The sequence below is a fragment of the Rhinichthys klamathensis genome, unplaced genomic scaffold (assembly GCF_029890125.1).
Source record: "Rhinichthys klamathensis goyatoka isolate OS25496 unplaced genomic scaffold, OSU_Roscu_1.1 h1tg000703l_1, whole genome shotgun sequence".
NCBI classification, from domain to species: Eukaryota; Metazoa; Chordata; class Actinopteri; order Cypriniformes; family Leuciscidae; genus Rhinichthys; species Rhinichthys klamathensis.
The window spans coordinates 44,042-62,469 of record NW_026607124.1 but is presented as its reverse complement, the minus strand read 5'-3'; the positions used below and the strand labels follow the sequence as shown (position 1 = coordinate 62,469).

General features: G+C 35.0%; 1 protein-coding gene across 1 annotated transcript in view; it reads left to right on the top strand.

The window, feature by feature from the left end:
* LOC130076876 (leucine-rich repeat and immunoglobulin-like domain-containing nogo receptor-interacting protein 3) overlaps positions 1-18,182 on the top strand; it is a 70,278-nt gene extending 52,096 nt beyond the window's left edge. Inside the window, exons 2-4 of the mRNA XM_056242159.1 lie at positions 11,306-11,810; positions 15,053-15,468; positions 17,208-18,182. Of these exons, the coding sequence (XP_056098134.1) occupies positions 11,334-11,810; positions 15,053-15,468; positions 17,208-18,135 (1,821 nt within the window). The 5' untranslated portion in view covers positions 11,306-11,333 and the 3' untranslated portion in view covers positions 18,136-18,182. The remainder of the gene's footprint in view (positions 1-11,305; positions 11,811-15,052; positions 15,469-17,207) is intronic.
* The last annotated feature ends 246 nt before the right edge of the window (positions 18,183-18,428 follow it).

Genomic DNA, 18,428 nt, shown 5'->3' with positions numbered 1-18,428 from the left:
ATAAACTCGCAATTGCGATAAAAAAAGTCTGAATTGCGATAAAAAAAGTCAGAATTGCGATAAAAAAGTCAGAATTGCGATAAAGTCAGAATTGCGAGAAAAAAAGTCAGAATTGCGGAAAAAATGTCAGAATTGCGATAAAAAAAGTCAGAATTGCGATAAAAAGTCAGAATTGCAAGAAAAAAGTCAGAATTGCGAGAAAAAAGTCAGAATTGCTAATTTATTTCTCGCAATTGTGTTTATATCTCGCAATTCTGACTTAATAACACACAATTGTGACTTTATATCAAGCAATTCTGACTTTTTTGGGGTATAGTGTGGAAGCTTGTTTCCGCCACAGAATAAAAAAAATTAAAAAGGTAATTGCGACTTTTTATCTCACAATTTTGCCTTTTTTTAAATTAGAATTGCATGTTTATATCTCGCAATTCTGACGTTATAACATGCAAATGGGAGATATAAAGTCAGAATTGCATGTTTAGTCAGAACTGTGAGATATAAACTCGCAATTGCGATAAAAAAAGTCTGAATTGCGATAAAGAAAGTCAGAATTGCGAGAAAAAAGTCAGAATTGCGAGAAAAAAAGTCAGAATTGCGGAAAAAATGTCAGAATTGCGAGAAAAAAAGTCAGAATTGCGATAAAAAGTCAGAATTGCAAGAAAAAAAGTCAGAATTGCAAGAAAAAAAGTCAGAATTGCGAGAAAAAAGTCAGAATTGCTAATTTATTTCTCGCAATTGTGTTTATATCTCGCAATTCTGACTTAATAACACACTTCTGACTTTATATCAAGCAATTCTGACTTTTTTTGGGTATGGTGTGGAAGCTTGTTTCCGCCACAGAATAAAAAAAAATTAAAAAGGTAATTGCGACTTTTTATCTCACAATTTTGCCTTTTTTTTTAATTAGAATTGCATGTTTATATCTCGCAACTCTGACGTTATAACACGCAAATGGGAGATATAAAGTCAGAATTGCATGATATAAAGTCGCAATTGCGTGTTATAAAGTCAGAACTGAGATATAAACTCGCAAATCTGAGAAAAGATGTCAGATATAAACTTGCAATTGTGTTAAAAAAAGTCAGAATTGCGAGAAAAAAAGTCAGAATTGCAAGTATATTTCTGGAAATTGTGAGTTTATAACACACAATAGTGACTATATCTCGCAATTCTGACTTTATATCACGCAATTGTGACTATCTCGCAATTCTGACTTTATATCACGCAATTGTGAATTTATCTCGCAATTCTGACTTTATATCACGCAATTGTGACTTTATTTCGCAATTCTGACTATATATCATGCAATTGTGACTTTATCTCGCAATTCTGACTTTATATCCCGCAATTCTGAGATAAAAAGTCGTAATTATCTTTTAAAATGTTTTATTCTGTGGCGGAGACAAGCTTCTATAGTATAGGCATCAAATAACAGACTACTTATTTATTTTTTAGAAAGTTTTCAAATATTTTTTTAGTCTGAAAGTATAAGAAAAAAAATGTTTTAGGTGCTGGAGTTCATTTCTATCAAGGTTCGCACGATATATCGGCAATCATATCGGTATCGGCCGATATATGTTCATTTGTAATGTTATCATTATTGGGCCGATATATTAAAGCTGATAAATAATTTCCTTCCGCTGACACACTTCAGATGCGCACTGTTCAACATGATGGTTTTAAATTTGATTGAAATATGATTGAAATCCCTTCAAAAAAAGAAAATACAGTAAAGCGCAAGTCGGCTGCATAACATTATAATGAGAACATCATAATTGTGTGTTTGGGACATGGATTTTAATGGTTTGTTTTTGTAATCAGACTCTCAAAATCATAAAAAAAACTTTATCGGCCAATATATCAGTTATCAAATATAATCCCTAGTTTGCTCCATATTGTCTGTCAGGTAATAAAATAACACACTGAAATGTGTTTCCTTATACTAATAGTACTTTTCATTTATTATATTATTGAATACACATTTATGGTTGATTTTATTATATGTGTATATTTCTTTTGTATTTTATTTTAAGTTATTTAAATTTTATTTTTATATGTTTTTAATTAGATTTTTTTTAACCTTTTGACCCCACTCACTTTTTTTTCTTCCAAAAAACAATTTGACTTTTTTTTTTTTTTAGTTCGTCTGAATATAACAGAGAAAATAGTTTTAAGATTTCTATTAAGGTTTGCACCATGTAGTTTTTTTTAAATAGTCCTGTGGTGTGACTTATGAATAGTTTTTTTTTAGATATGAATATGAATAGTTGCATTTTTTTAAAAAGTCATGTGACATTTGAATATTTAAATGTACAAATATTCTATATAGTCTAAAAATTCAAAAGTCATGAAAAGAATAGATGTATTATTTTCAATTAACACGCATGTATTCTAGAACTTGCTGTGTGGTTGCTAAGATCCTGTTGGCATGTTGCTAAGGAGTTGCTAGGGAGTTCTGTGTCGCCACGAGGGTGTTGCTAGGCGCTTGTGGGCATTGATAAAGATGTTCTGTGTGATTTGACAGGCTATTTTTCCCCCCTTTTATTGTCCGCCAACTGGAAATCATCCAATCGATTGGTAGTTTAGCACGGTGACATCATGTGATCTGTTTTAAAAGCCCAGATTGTCGTTATGTTTCATGTTCATTACTAAAGTGAAATCTTCTGCTGAGTCCAGGCTTTCAGAAGAAAGGTCGTAAATGAACAGGCGGACAGATAGAAAGGCAAACGCCCCCGTGCTGGATGTCAGTGAACTGAATGTTAGTACATGATGGCATTAGCATTACACACACAGTTTGATGCTCCTCCTATAAATCAAAGCGCTGATACACAATAAATCGAGGCCTGAGTTTTGCTGCCGGCGCTTCATCCTCCCACACACGTGTCTAATGCCCGCTGACTAACAACATGCATTTGTGTCATTGATAAAAGCCCCATCAAATGCTGTGCGTGTGCATGTTAGCGCTAGTCTGACAGATCTCTCTGTATTAGACTGCACTGATTTCCAGTATAATAGCAGAAAGCGTAAAATAAAGCAGTATTGTATCCCACAATGCAATAGATTTGACATTTCTATTCCAGCGTGACGAATGAATCATGAGTAATAATAACAGCGATATTTCCTTCTGTTGAATTTATTTGCTTGAACAAAAACTAAATTATACAGGTGGCTCAGAAAAATAATCTGAATTAATTTCTTGTTTTAATCATAAATTCACTTCATTTTGATACATTTTTCAGAAAGCAAGAATTAATATCTTCAGGCAATTTGCACAAGTAAATGTGTCTTTATTTTAGATATGTTTGGATGTTTGCACTGGAAAACAAGCCAGAAACAGTAGTAAAATACAGTAGTAAAATACAGTAGTAAAATACACGAGTTTGCTGAAAGCACTGTTGAGCACTTTAATTATGTTTTTTTTTTCTCTTTCATTATTTAAATTTAATTCACATATTATCTATTATAACATCACTGTCTACTCCAGAAGGAAAAACTCTATTCATTTTCTCCATAGGGAAATAGATTTTTAATGATTTTATAAACCATTAAAATCAGCCCTGTGAGCTACAAGGCTGTTAATCGATAGTGTTTGCTTCTGTTGAAGCCATTAGCCTGCGTTATTCCAATTTGGTTTTAAAATAATTGTTTAACAGTTGAATTTGTGGTCAAAAACTACATTACCCATGATGCTGTTCAGAAAACCACCAATCAGAGTCTTCAAAAGATCTCTTTAGCTCCGCCCATTCACAATCCGTAATCAAGTCATCTGCCTATACGCTCTCAAAATATTGAAATATTTGTTTGGATGTTTGTACTGGAAAACCAGACAAAAAATACTGAGCAGTAAAAAAACATTAGTTATTATATTTGCTGAAGGCACTGTTAAGCACTTTATTTGTTATGTTAATACAACAAATTTTCCATAAAAAGTCCTGAAGCTTTCAAAAAATGTAATGTAATGTTTTTTTTTTCTTTTTCATTATTTGAATTTAATAAATAACATATATATTATGACATCACAATTGTCAGTTCCAGAAGTAAAAATTCTCTCCGTAGGGGAAATTGATTTTTAACGATAACTTATAAACAATTAAAATCAGCCTAACTGTAAGCTATGAGGCTATTAATCGATAGTATTTGCTTCTGTTGAAGCCATCAGCTGGGGTAATTTCAACTTAAGTTTTAAAATAATTGTGTTTAACAGTTGAATTTGTGGTCAAAAACTACATTACCCATGATGCCGTTCAGAATTACCACAGATCAGAGAGTCGAAACAAGCAAAACGCGCCAAAATACCTCTTTAGCTTCGCCCACTCAAGTAATCAATCTCCTTACCCTCTAAAAATATTGAAATATTTCAATATATATGCGTATTTTGCAATAAACTTATAGGGCCCTATCATACACCCGGCGCACGCCCATGAGCTGCTGGTCTGAAACGAGGTGTGTTCAGGAGCGTTGATATTTTGAGGAACTGAACTGAGCCAGGTAATATTTTTTGGGGTATTTAAAGAGCGCGTTAGTAATATGCGCCTATAGGCGGGTCCACAACGCGCGTACTTTGTCCCGTAGATGGTCTGCTTGCGTTAACCTCGCGCTCGCTAGAGAAGCGTTCAGTTTTTCCGCTTGCTAATTCGTCATGTAAATAGCGAATCCGCCATGATGCGCAACTGGCTTTTAAAGGGAATGGGATACGAGACTCTGATTGGTTTATTGCACGTTATGCCCGAAACACACCCATTACTCATTAAGAGAATAGAGACGACACTTTTAGACCATGCGCCGGGAGCGCCGACCATTTGTCCCGTCGTTAAACTAGCAAAAGTGGATTCGGACGCGCACAAGTGCAGCTTTAGACAACCCGATCTCACGACCAATTCGTCCGAATTTGACGAGTGATTAAAAGATGGCTAATTCGTAACAATTCGTACGACCTCGAATTAGTACGATTTTTGCTAAAACGTACATATTTGAAGAGTTGCCCAATTCGTATGAATTCGTACGAATGACCTACCCCTGACCCCGCCCCTAAACCTACCCATCACGCGGGTTTAGACAAATCGTACAAATTCGTACGAATGAGGTCGTACGAATTCGTACGAATTAGCCATCTTTTAATCACTCGTCAAATTCGGACGAATTGGTCGTGAGATAGCGTTGGCTTTAGACCATGCGCTTAGACTGTTAAAATAGGGCCCTAAATATATTACCTACAGTGTATATAAACAGTATTTTATCTTCATGCTGTGGAAATACAAACCGTAAGACGGAAAACAACGAGTGCGGCGCTGAAAAGGGGCGGAGCTACAAAATACCTTCTATAGCCCCGCCCCTTTTCAGCGCTGTGCTCGTTGTCTTGTGTCTTCCGGTTTGTATTTCCACAGTGATCTTACATATTTATGAATGACCTGTCCGTTTTAATATCTCCTCAGTCTACTGACATTTGTTTAGAGATCTGCTTTAAACATCACAATCCTCATGATAACTTTCGGTAACTTTACACTAAGTAAATCCACTTCATCAGCTAATTAGTCCTGGACAGCGATGCCATAGAGATATACAGAGCGACCGCAAAAAATGTAAAGACGGCGGCTTGTTTTTCTTGTGCATACGGCTATAAGTGCATCAGATGGAGGTTTAAAGAGATTCTCTGGTCCTTTCAGACCCACACAGTGTTTGACTCGGCCAGCGTGAAGATTAGACAGACTTGGCTGGGATCTTCTCTTCTATATCCAAGCGCAGTGGCTCCTCGCCCAGAGACTCGACCTTTATCTGCGTGCCAGAGCAAGACAAACCAGAAAAACAAACAGCAGCCGTGTAATTTATGAGCGCCCACTCCCGCTGATGCCAAATAACCTGATTAAATCTGCTCCGTTACAGCCAGGTGATATATTTACCCAACCAATCTGGAATTTGTCTCACTTACGAACAAAATCAATCAAGAAAAGAGTGGAAAAAAGAAGTCAAGAGGAGGAGATGAGACGTGGAGGGATGGGACTTTCAGTTTTCAGTTTGCACACTAATGACTGCACAAGAAACATGTTGTTTATCTATTGTATTAGATTCTGAATGACCACTCATTGCAGTTCATTTGCCTCCCACGCTGAAATCGCTAGTGCGTTTCACAAACCGATACAAAGAAGAAAATAAATGTTGACGTAGAAGAACTGAATAGTATTTTCATGTATGTGTCATGTTGTGAATTGTGATAAAGATCAGTCTGACGTTTTTCAGCCTGGCATTAGCGTTATATAACTATCCGAGAGCGATTCATCAACAGCCTGTCCTATTATCAGCACTGAGCTGAACATGTGAGGATGATAAACAGTGTATTAGTATGCGCTGTGGGCTTTTACAGTCAATTTGTCTCTTACGTGGAGAGGAAAAACTGCCGAATATTAACCCGTTTTACGTAATCGAGGTTGTGCATAATCATCCACTCTCATTCAGACTTTTTTATGGGCATTTCGGGGATGATTTTAGGCACATTCTCCTCCAGTCTGCTGTGATTACGTGATCTGATTAATGAACGAGTGCAGTGAGCTGAGAAATTAGCATGTCATATGCAGGTGAAAGAATTTATGCGCTTAAAAATGTCTGAATGTCATTTGCCTTCATATTTTATTGTCTAATGCATGTTATAGCCTATATTGTATAGAAAGATGCACAAACGAAACGTATTTTACATGCAAAACGCTGAGGTTTATACAGTGTGAAATTCTGAAATAACAGATCTAGTGTTGAAGATGAAGACAGTTTTGGGTGTGTGTGTGTGTGTGTGTGTGTGTGTGGTTGGTGGATGATGTTGATCGTTAATGAGATTCTGCCTTGAGGAGAAAAACACCAGCTGATTCAAACATGACAAATGTGAATTTGTATGCCGCTGTTGCTTGCTTTCATTCACTAATCTTTATGATTGGATTTATTTGATAAAAAATACCGTAAAAATTGTGAAATATTATTATAATGTAAATCATCAGTTTTCTATGTGAATATATAGTAAAGTGTAATTTATTCCTGTGATCAAAGCTGAATTTTCAGCATCATTACTCCAGTCAGTGTCACATGATCCTTCAGAAATCACTCTTATATGATGATTTGATGCTCAATTATTATTATTATTAATATTTGTATCAATTTTGAGAACAGTTTAAACCAAAGGTTTAAGTGTAAGTGAAATGGTTCATGTTCATTTTGTAAAGAAATTAAGAAATGCATTCAGAAAATATGTTTTAAATTGATCATTAGTAACAGTAAATACATTTATTATGTTACAAATGATTCTATTTCAAATAAATGCCTTTCTATTCTTCAAAGAATCCTAAAAAATAAAATGTGTCATAATCATAAATGTTTCTTGATCCTCATATTAGAGTGATTTCTGAAGGATCATGTGACACTGAAGACTGGAGTAATGATGCTGAAAATTCAGCTTTGATCACAGGAATAAATGACATTTTAACATTATATTCACATAGAAAACAGCTGTATTAATATTCACATTTTTACTGTATCAATTGATTTTGATCAATCAAATAAATGAAAGCAACAACTGCAAACAAATGTACAATTTTTACTGTAGCAGAAGAGACTTAAAAAAAAAAACATTAAAAATGATTCCAAAGTCTTGTTTCTTTAGCAGATACAAGAGCTCCTGACTTTGCTTTGAGATCGATAGCATCTATATTAAAAATTGCACTTGTATAATGATGCACAGTAAAAATAGCTGACGTAATCCCCTCTCTGTTGTCCTCCACAGGTGTGTGATGTGTCTGAAAAATTTTTGGTCCCAAATTTGTATATACATTTTACTGGTAGTCACTGTATGAAAGCTTTTTGGGTATAACATGTCACAGTTTACTTTATTTTGCCTTCATAAATTTGCCTTGCACTTACATAAATGAACTATAGTGTCCTGCGCCCTCTAGTAAAAAAAAAATAGATGATATTGCTATAATTATCGCAAAAAAATAATTTTTGGTTTCACTGTATATTAAAAATTGCACTTGTATAATGAAGCACAGTAAAAATAGCTGACCTAATCCCCTCTCTGTAAATATTAAATAACACTTTACTATATATTCACGTAGAAAATATATTACTGTAGCAGAAGAGACTTTCAAATAACATTAAAAATGCTTTTCAAAGCTCCCGACTTTGCTTTGAGATTGATAGCATCTATATTAAAAATTGCACTTGTATGCATAATGATGCACAGTAAAAATACCTGACCTAATCCCCTCTCTGTAAATAATAAATAACACTTATTACTATATATTCACATAGAAAACAGCTGTTTTTCATTTAAAATATAGTAAAAAATTTGAAATATTATTACACTGTACCAGAAGAGACTTTCAAAAAACATTAAAAATGTTTCCAAAGTCTTGTTTCTTTAGCAGATACAAGAGCTCCTGACTTTGCTTTGAGATCGATACCATCTATATTAAAAATTGCACTTGTATAATGATGCACAGTAAAAATAGCTGACCTAATCACCTCTCTGTAAATAATAAATAACACCTTACTATATATTCACATAGAAAACAGCTTTTTTACATTGTAATAATATTTCACAATTTTTACTGTATTTTTACTGTAGCAGAAGAGACTTTCAAATAACATTAAAAATAATTTTATTTGACTTTTTATTTGCTTTGAGATCGATAGCATCTATATTAAAAATTGCACTTGTATAATGATGCCCAGTAAAAATAGCTGACGTAATCCCCTCTCTGTTGTCCTCCACAGGTGTGTGATGTGTCTGAAAATTTTTTGGTCCCAAATTTGTATATACATTTTACTGGTAGTCACTGTATGAAAGCTTTTTGGGTATAATATGTCACAGTTTACTTTATTTTGCCTTCATAAATTTGCCTTGCACTTACATAAATGAACTATAGTGTCCTGCGCCCTCTAGTAAAAAAAAAATAGATGATATTGCTATAATTATCGCAAAAAAATAATTTTTGGTTTCACTGTATATTAAAAATTGCACTTGTATAATGAAGCACAGTAAAAATAGCTGACCTAATCCCCTCTCTGTAAATATTAAATAACACTTTACTATATATTCACGTAGAAAATATATTACTGTAGCAGAAGAGACTTTCAAATAACATTAAAAATGCTTTTCAAAGCTCCCGACTTTGCTTTGAGATTGATAGCATCTATATTAAAAATTGCACTTGTATGCATAATGATGCACAGTAAAAATACCTGACCTAATCCCCTCTCTGTAAATAATAAATAACACTTATTACTATATATTCACATAGAAAACAGCTGTTTTTCATTTAAAATACAGTAAAAAATTTGAAATATTATTACACTGTACCAGAAGAGACTTTCAAAAAACATTAAAAATGTTTCCAAAGTCTTGTTTCTTTAGCAGATACAAGAGCTCCTGACTTTGCTTTGAGATCGATACCATCTATATTAAAAATTGCACTTGTATAATGATGCACAGTAAAAATAGCTGACCTGATCACCTCTCTGTAAATAATAAATAACACCTTAATATATATTCACATAGAAAACAGCTTTTTTACATTGTAATAATATTTCACAATTTTTACTGTATTTTTACTGTAGCAGAAGAGACTTTCAAATAACATTAAAAATAATTTTATTTGACTTTTTATTTGCTTTGAGATCGATAGCATCTATATTAAAAATTGCACTTGTATAATGATGCACAGTAAACATCAATGACCTAATCACCTCTCTGTAAATAATAAATAACACTTTACTATATATTCACATTGAAAACAGCTGTTTTTACATTGTAATATTATTTCACAATTTTTACTGTATTTTTACTGTAGCAGAAGAGACTTTCAAATAACATTAAAAATGATTTTACTAGATTTTTTATTTGCTTTGAGATCGATAGCATCTATATTAAAAATTGCACTTGTATAATGATGCACAGTAAAAATAGCTGACGTAATCCCCTCTCTGTTGTCCTCCACAGGTGTGTAGTGTGACGTGTCTGAATCATTTTTGGTCCCAAATTTGTATAACTTTTACTGGTAGTCACTGTATGAAAACTTTTTGGGTATAATATGTCACAGGTTATTTTATTTTGCCTTCATAAATTTGCCTTGCACTTACATAAATGAACTATAGTGTCCTGCACCCTCTAGTAAAAAAAAAAGATGAAAAATGATATTGCTATAATTATCGCAAAAAAATTATTTTTGGTTTCACTGTATATTAAAAATTGCACTTGTATAATGAAGCACAGTAAAAATCACTGACCTAATCACCTCTCTGTAAATAATAAATAACACTTAACTATATATTCACATAGAAAACAGCTGTTTTACATTGTAATAATATTTCACAATTTTTACTGTATTTTTACTGTAGCAGAAGAGACTTTCAAATAACATTAAAAATAATTTTATTTGACTTTTTATTTGCTTTGAGATCGATAGCATCTATATTAAAAATTGCACTTGTATAATGAAGCACAGTAAAAATCACTGACCTAACCACCTCTCTGTAAATAATAAATTACACTTTACTATATATTCACATTGAAAACAGCTGTTTTTACATTGTAATATTATTTCACAATTTCTACTGTATTTTTACTGTAGCAGAAGAGACTTTCAAAGAACATTAAAAATGATTTTACTAGATTTTTTATTTGCTTTGTGATCGATAGCATCTATATTAAAAATTGCACTTGTATAATGATGCCCAGTAAAAATAGCTGACGTAATCCCCTCTCTGTTGTCCTCCACAGGTGTGTAGTGTGACGTGTCTGAATCATTTTTGGTCCCAAATTTGTATAACTTTTACTGGTAGTCACTGTATGAAAACTTTTGGGGTATAATATGTCACAGGTTATTTTATTTTGCCTTCATAAATTTGCCTTGCACTTACATAAATGAACTATAGTGTCCTGCACCCTCTAGTAAAAAAAAAAAGATGAAAAATGATATTGCTATAATTATCGCAAAAAAAATATTTTTGGTTTCACTGTATATTAAAAATTGCACTTGTATAATGAAGCACAGTAAAAATCACTGACCTAATCACCTCTCTGTAAATAATAAATAACACTTTACTATATATTCACATAGAAAACAGCTGTTTTACATTGTAATAATATTTCACAATTTTTACTGTATTTTTACTGTAGCAGAAGAGACTTTCAAATAACATTAAAAATTATTTTATTGGATTTTTTTATTTGCTTTGAGATCGATAGCATCTATGTTAAAAATTGCACTTGTATAATTATGCACAGTAAAAATAGCTGACGTAATGCCCTCTCTGTTGTCCTCCACAGGTGTGTAGAGTGACGCGGAGGGAGGCTCATGGCTTCCTCATGGGGCCGGGGCCGGCTGTGGTGTCTGGGTCTGATTCTGGCCCTCGCGTCCCCTAACCCCTGCTCGGGTTGCCCACCTCGCTGTGACTGCGCGCCTCAGCTCCGCTCCGTGTCCTGCCAGCGCAAGCGCTTATCCGGCGTTCCCGAGGGCATCCCGACAGAGACCAGGCTCCTGGACTTAAGCCGGAACCGGTTGCGCTGGGTCGCGCCGGGAGATCTGGCTCCGTATCCGCGTCTGGAAGATGTGGATCTCAGCGAGAATCTCATCACGACGCTGGAGCCCAACGCCTTCGCTAGCCTTCAGGCCCTGCGCTCGCTGAGACTCCGGGGAAACCAGCTGAAGCTCGTGCCCATGGGAGCGTTCGCACGACTCGCTAACCTCACCACACTGGACCTGAGTGAGAACAAGATCGTCATCCTGCTGGACTACACCTTCCAGGATCTGCGCAGTCTCAAACATTTAGAGGTCAGTGTGTAAAATACTGTCGCTTTTGGCTTGCTTAGTTGGGGGCATTTAACATTTAAAGGTGCATTGTGTAATATTTAGGAGGATCTGTTGACAGAAATGCAATATCATATATAGGTGAATCTCAAAAAATCCGAATATCGTGCAAAAGTTCATTTATTTCAGTAATTCAACTTAAAAGGTGAAACTAATATATTATATAGACTCATTACGTGCAAAGTGAGATATTTCAAGCCTTAGTTATAATTGTGAGGTTACAGATATGAAAACATTTTCACAATATTCTAATTTTGAATTTGGGGTTTTCATAAGCTGTAAGCCATAATCATCAAAATTATAACAAATAAAGGCTTGAAATATCTCACTTTGCATGTAATGAGTCTATATAATATATTAGTTTCACCTTTTAAGTTGAATTACTGAAATAAATGAACTTTTGCACCATATTCTCATTTTTTGAGTTTCACCTGTACATAACTGTGTTTCCAGTGGTGTATAAAGATCTTACATAATGACCCGTTATGTGTTTATTAGCTTAGAATGAGGCGTTTCTCTCTACACACACCGCGGGTCCGCTTACATCCACATATTTCTACGGTGGCCCTGAGCGGACAAACGCGTTTCGTCACTATGTTGTTCTTCATGTTAAGAAGCTGCAAAAGTCAGCGAATAAAACACTGACACAATGATGAACAAGTCACAATAATATTCGCAATAACATCGTTTTACTGAATAATCAAGTAAACATAATTTCTTAATTTATCTTTGTAAAGAACCTCATTGCTGAACTGGCTACTCTCTGCTGTCTCAGACGACGACATCACTTCCTGTCGGCCACCGTAACTTCTGTTGGGTGCAATGCGCAAACTCACCACTAGATGCGCTAAAAAATTACACACTGCACCTTTAATATTCAACAATATTATTGATCTCCTGCATTGACACCATTATATGAGAACTGAGCTGGACGATGACATCACAGTTTTCTACAGAGCGGCTATATATATAAAATAACTAAATTAATAACTTTTTTACAACAAAAATGAACCATCACTGAACTTACCTAAGCTGGACTGTGACGCTATTTTCTTCTAGAAACAAACTTTGTTGCATTATTTTCCTGTTATCTCTGTAAAGCTGCTTAAAAAGCGCTGTATAAATAAATGTGACTTGACTTAAAAGTCCCTGAAAGGAAAGTCTGTGCACTTTGCTGCCAGCTGTTTTTATTTCTAGGACAGGACTTACCAAAACAGGGAACTGATTAAATTATAACTAAAAGCATAAATAAATGGAGCTGCACAATTGTGATTATGAAATCAAAGGCTGCGGTTTAATTAAACTCGTATATAATCCTGTACGCGCGAGCAGCTCCTGATCTGGTGTTCTCCAGTTTTGTTTTTTTACAACAATTAATGTGATGAATTGAAGACATAAATATTAGTATTGTAGTGTAGAGTTATTTATTATTTTATTATTCATTATTCATATTTATTTTTATATTTTATTATATTGATCAGATATTCATTTTTATTTTACAGTTCGATTTTTATTTATTTTCATGATGCAAACTAAATAAGTGAAATAATATTTATATACACTAACTATATATATATATATATGAAAATAATAGATTTTTTGTTGATTATTTATTCAATAATTTATTTCCAGGCTAATCCAGATGTTGTCCATGTGTTCACAACAAAATGACTAAATATGTAATTAAAATAAAAATGAATGCTTATTTGTTTATTTTTATTTTTTTCCCATGTTAATCCAGAGATGTTGTGCAAGTATTTACAAAAAAATGTAAAAATGTATTTATCTATTTATTAGTTTATTTATTCATTTCCAAATTAATCCAGATGTTGTGCATGTATTTTTACAAAATACTAAACATTTAACTAAAATTAAAATTAAATTGAAAGCATATTTTTTATTTGTTTGTCTGTTCATTTGTTTATTTCCAGGATAATCCAGTTGTGCACGCATTCACAACAAATTTACAAAAATGTATTTTATTTATTTATTTATTTCCACGCTAATCAAGAGATGTTGTGCATGAATTTACAACAAAATTACTAAAAATGTATTTAATTATTTTATTTCCAAACTAATCCAGATGTTGTGCATGTGTTTACAAAAAAATTACTAAAATTTAACTCAAATGAAAATTAATTTGAAAGCATATTTATTTATTTATTTCCAAGCTTATCCAGATGTTGTGCATGCATTCACTACAAAACCCCATATATTTATTTATTTATTTCCAAACTAATCCAGATGTTGTGCATGTATTTACAAAAAATTACTGAAATTGAACTAAAATAAAAATTAAATTGAAAGATTTATTTATTTATTTATAAATAATAAATAGCTAATCGGGCTGTTGGGCATGCATTCACAACTAAATTACTAAAAACAATGTATTTATTTCCAAGATAATCCAGATGTTGTGCATGCATTCACAACAAAATTACAAACAAAAAAAAGTATTTATTTTCAAGATAATCCAGATATTGTGCATGCATTCACAACAAAATTACTAAAAATGTATTTATTTATTTACAAACTAATCCAGATCATGTGCATGTATTTACAAAAATTACTAACATTTCACTAAAATGAAAATGAAATTGAAAGCATATTTATTTATTTATTTATTTTCAAGCTAATCCAGATGTTGTGCATGCATTCACTACAAAAACGTATATTTATTTATTTATTTATTTCCAAACTAATCCAGATGTTTTGCATATATTTACAAAAAAATTACTGAAATTTAACTAAAATAAAAATGAAATTGAAAGATTTATTTATTTATAAATAATAAATAGCTAATCGGGATGTTGGGCATGCATTCACAACTAAATTACTAAAAAAAACTTTATTTATTTATTTACAAACTAATCCAGATGTTGTACATGCATTCACAACTAAATTACTTAAAAACTTATTTATAGCCTATATTTATTTATTTCTAAGCTAATCCAGATGTTGTGCATGCATTCTCAACAAAATTACTAAAAATGAATGAATTATTTTCCAAGCTAATACAAATATTGTGCATGCGTTCTGGAGAAAAACACAAGCATTGGCTCTCTCAAATATCACTGTTTTTCAGTCTACTTCTCAGGCCATTCCTTTAATGACTTTGACTTTGAACACAGTCTCTGTGCTTCTGCTGTGCTTCAGTAAAACAATCTGATTGCAGTGGTAATAACAATTCTGTCCTGGTTTTCCAGGTGGGGGACAATGACCTGGTCTACATCTCTCACAAGGCTTTCTCAGGACTGATAGGCCTGGAAGATCTGACCATCGAGAGGTGCAACCTGACGTCCATATCGGGCCAGACTCTGTCGTATCTGCGAAACCTGGTGACCCTCCGCCTGCGCCACCTCAGCATCTCCGCTCTCGAGGACCAGAACTTCCGCAAGCTTTCCGCACTGAGAGGACTGGAGATCGACAACTGGCCCTACCTGGAGTACATCTCTCCGCTGAGCTTCCAGGGTCTCAATCTCTCCTGGCTCTTCATCACCAACACCAACATCACCTCCGTCCCGTCAGCGTCCTTCCGAAACCTGGCCTACCTGACGTCTCTGAACCTGTCCTACAACCCCATCTCCGTGCTCGAGTCCTGGGCCTTCAGAGACCTCATCAGGCGTGTGGAAATATTATCTCGTTTTACATGTCACGTCATCAGGGTTTGAAATTCACTTTTTCACTCACCGCCCAATTTGGCTAGTACATTTTTAAGTTACCGGCCATTTAACATTTCTACTAGCCAAAAAAAAAGAAGAAAAAATAAACCAGATTAACTATATATATATATACAGGTGAAACTCAAAAAATTTGAATATGGTGCAAAAGTTCATTAATTTCAGTAATTCAACTTAAAAGGTGAAACTAATATATTATATAGACTCGTTACATGCAAAGTGAGATATTTCAAGCCTTTATTTGTTATAATTTGGGTGATTATGGCGTACAGCTTATGAAAACCTTTTCACAATATTCTTGAATTTGGGGGATTCATATCTGTAAGCCATAATCATCACAATTATAACAAATAAAGGCTTGAAATATCTCACTTTGCATGTAATGAGTCTATATAATATATTAGTTTCTCCTTTTAATTTGAACTTTTGCACGATATTCTAATTTTTAGAGTTTCACCTGTAGATATAAAATTTGGATTTCATACATTAATTTCTTATTTATACAAAATCCGGTCATCCAGCGTCTCCTCTCTTCCTCTTTCATCCTCATCACCATAAATGTGTTTTATGGGGACAGATCAGTACAGCACACAGAACATGTCGGATGTTGGAAAATAACAATGTCTTTTCTGTTCACCAAATACTTTTTAATATTCGCTATTGCTTCAATCCAAGTGAACTAGCGCGCTGTTATTTGTTGTGTGGTGACGTGTGTGTGTGTGTGTTCAAGTAAGCCAGAAATGAGCAGATTCTGCAATGCGCTGTATTTAATATATCAAGAGGATCACGAGTATTTGCGCTAAATCTGCACAGATTTGTCTACACGAACTTCCCCAGAAAAGCGATTAAATATAATAAGTAACACAACAAATTGACTCGTGATTTAACAGGGTTTCCGCCACTGTCGATTTTTACACTCATTTGGCGAGTGTTCATTTCAAACCATGTGTGTGACCATTAACTTACAACTATATAAGTGTATTTTACGTCGAATCGGTTCCCTAAACATGCACAGCTAATCTGCTGAAACGAGGAAAGACTCTGAAACTGTCATAAATATAATGTGTCAAATTAGCACTACATATAACAAACTGTATTTGCTGTATATTTATACATTTAGAAGACGCTTTTATTCAAAGTGATTTAGGCCTACTGCAATTATGTTTTTTCCTTAGTTGGTCAGAAGGAAAGTGGATGTTACTTGTTCAGACATTTTAGGGTGAAAATTATTATGTTGGTCATACTTCCAAAAAGAATAATCTGTGATTGTGAATGGCAGTATCCACACCGGCGGCGACTGACACACACACACTCTCCTCAAACACTGTGTTCATCCGCGCTGTGCCGAGCCGAGGCACAACTCACGTAAAGTTAATAAATCCGCGAATAACTGCAATTGCAGATTTCGAACAGAGATGGCGACAGAGAGGAAAAACTGCGGTCTGCAGCTTTAATATATTATATATTATAATTTTTTTTACATTTTTCAGGCTAGCACATATTTTTTGGAAAAACTATATCTAGAGGGTTATTCTACCTGAAAAGACTTCTATTCCTTTAGTCACAATTCTGTACATTTCCTAAACATGGCCCGTCTCCATCCGAGTGCATCATTCCACGTTTTGCTCAATAAAACCCCTTTAACTGCAGTCGTAATAATAACTCTGTCCTTGTTTTCCAGGCTGAAGGAACTGCACATGATCAGCACAAACCTGCTGACCGTCGAGCCGCACGCTTTAGGAGGCTTACGGCAAATCCGAGTCCTGAATCTGTCCAACAACGAGCTGGTGACTCTGGAGGAGAGTTCGTTCCACTCGGTGAACAGTCTCGAGACGCTCCGAGTGGACGGGAACCCGCTGTCCTGCGACTGCCGCTTGCTGTGGATCCTTCAGCGCCGACGAACCCTGAACTTCGACGGGAAGATGCCGGTGTGCGCCGGACCTCCAGAAGTCCAGGGGTTCATGTTGAGCACCTTCACGGATTCGGCGTTATTCGATTACTTCACCTGTCAGAAGCCGAAGATTCGAAACCGTAAGTTGCAACAGGTCACGGCAAACGAAGGCCAACCGGTTTCGTTTCAGTGCCGTGCCGAAGGCGAACCGGTTCCGGCGATTATATGGATCTCGCCTCAGCGAAGACGAATCACTCCGAAGTCAAACGGGAGGATTACGGTTCTCCCGGGCGGGACGCTTGAGATTCGCTACGCACAAGTGACGGACAGTGGTACGTATATCTGCATTGCTAGCAACGCCGGCGGAAACGACACATACTTCGCGACGCTAACCGTCAAAAGCCAACCGGCGGATTCGGCGTTCGTCTCCAATCGTTCGCTGTACGCGGCGGATTTCAACGACACCGGGCTCAACAGCACGCGTGTTTTCCTGAAGTTCACGCTGGACTTGACCACCATCCTCGTGTCCACGGCCATGGGGTGCATCACGTTCCTGGGCGTCGTGCTCTTCTGCTTCCTCCTGCTGTTCGTGTGGAGTCGGGGACGCGGACAACGCAAAAATAACTTCACCGTGGAGTATTCGTTCAGGAAGACCGAAGGGCCGGCCACCACCGCGGGAGCCGGAGCCACGCGCAAGTTCAACATGAAGATGATATGAAACCACGCAGCCAGGGGCCCAATGGGGGAAGCTTAGACGCCCAACACTCACACACACAGTGCTGATGCGCAGAAACACACACACACACGCCGGCTATGTGGTATTACTATTCTACGATATTTTATTAACTAAAACTATTTAAAGAAGCCTACTTAAAATGAATACAATTAAAATGAAGTAATAACTCATCTAAAAACTAAATAAAAACCAAATGAAAATATATATATCATTTTAGTTAAAGTTTTCATAAGTTTGTTGTGTTTTTGTTTGTTTGGTTTTATTTTTTTAATTGC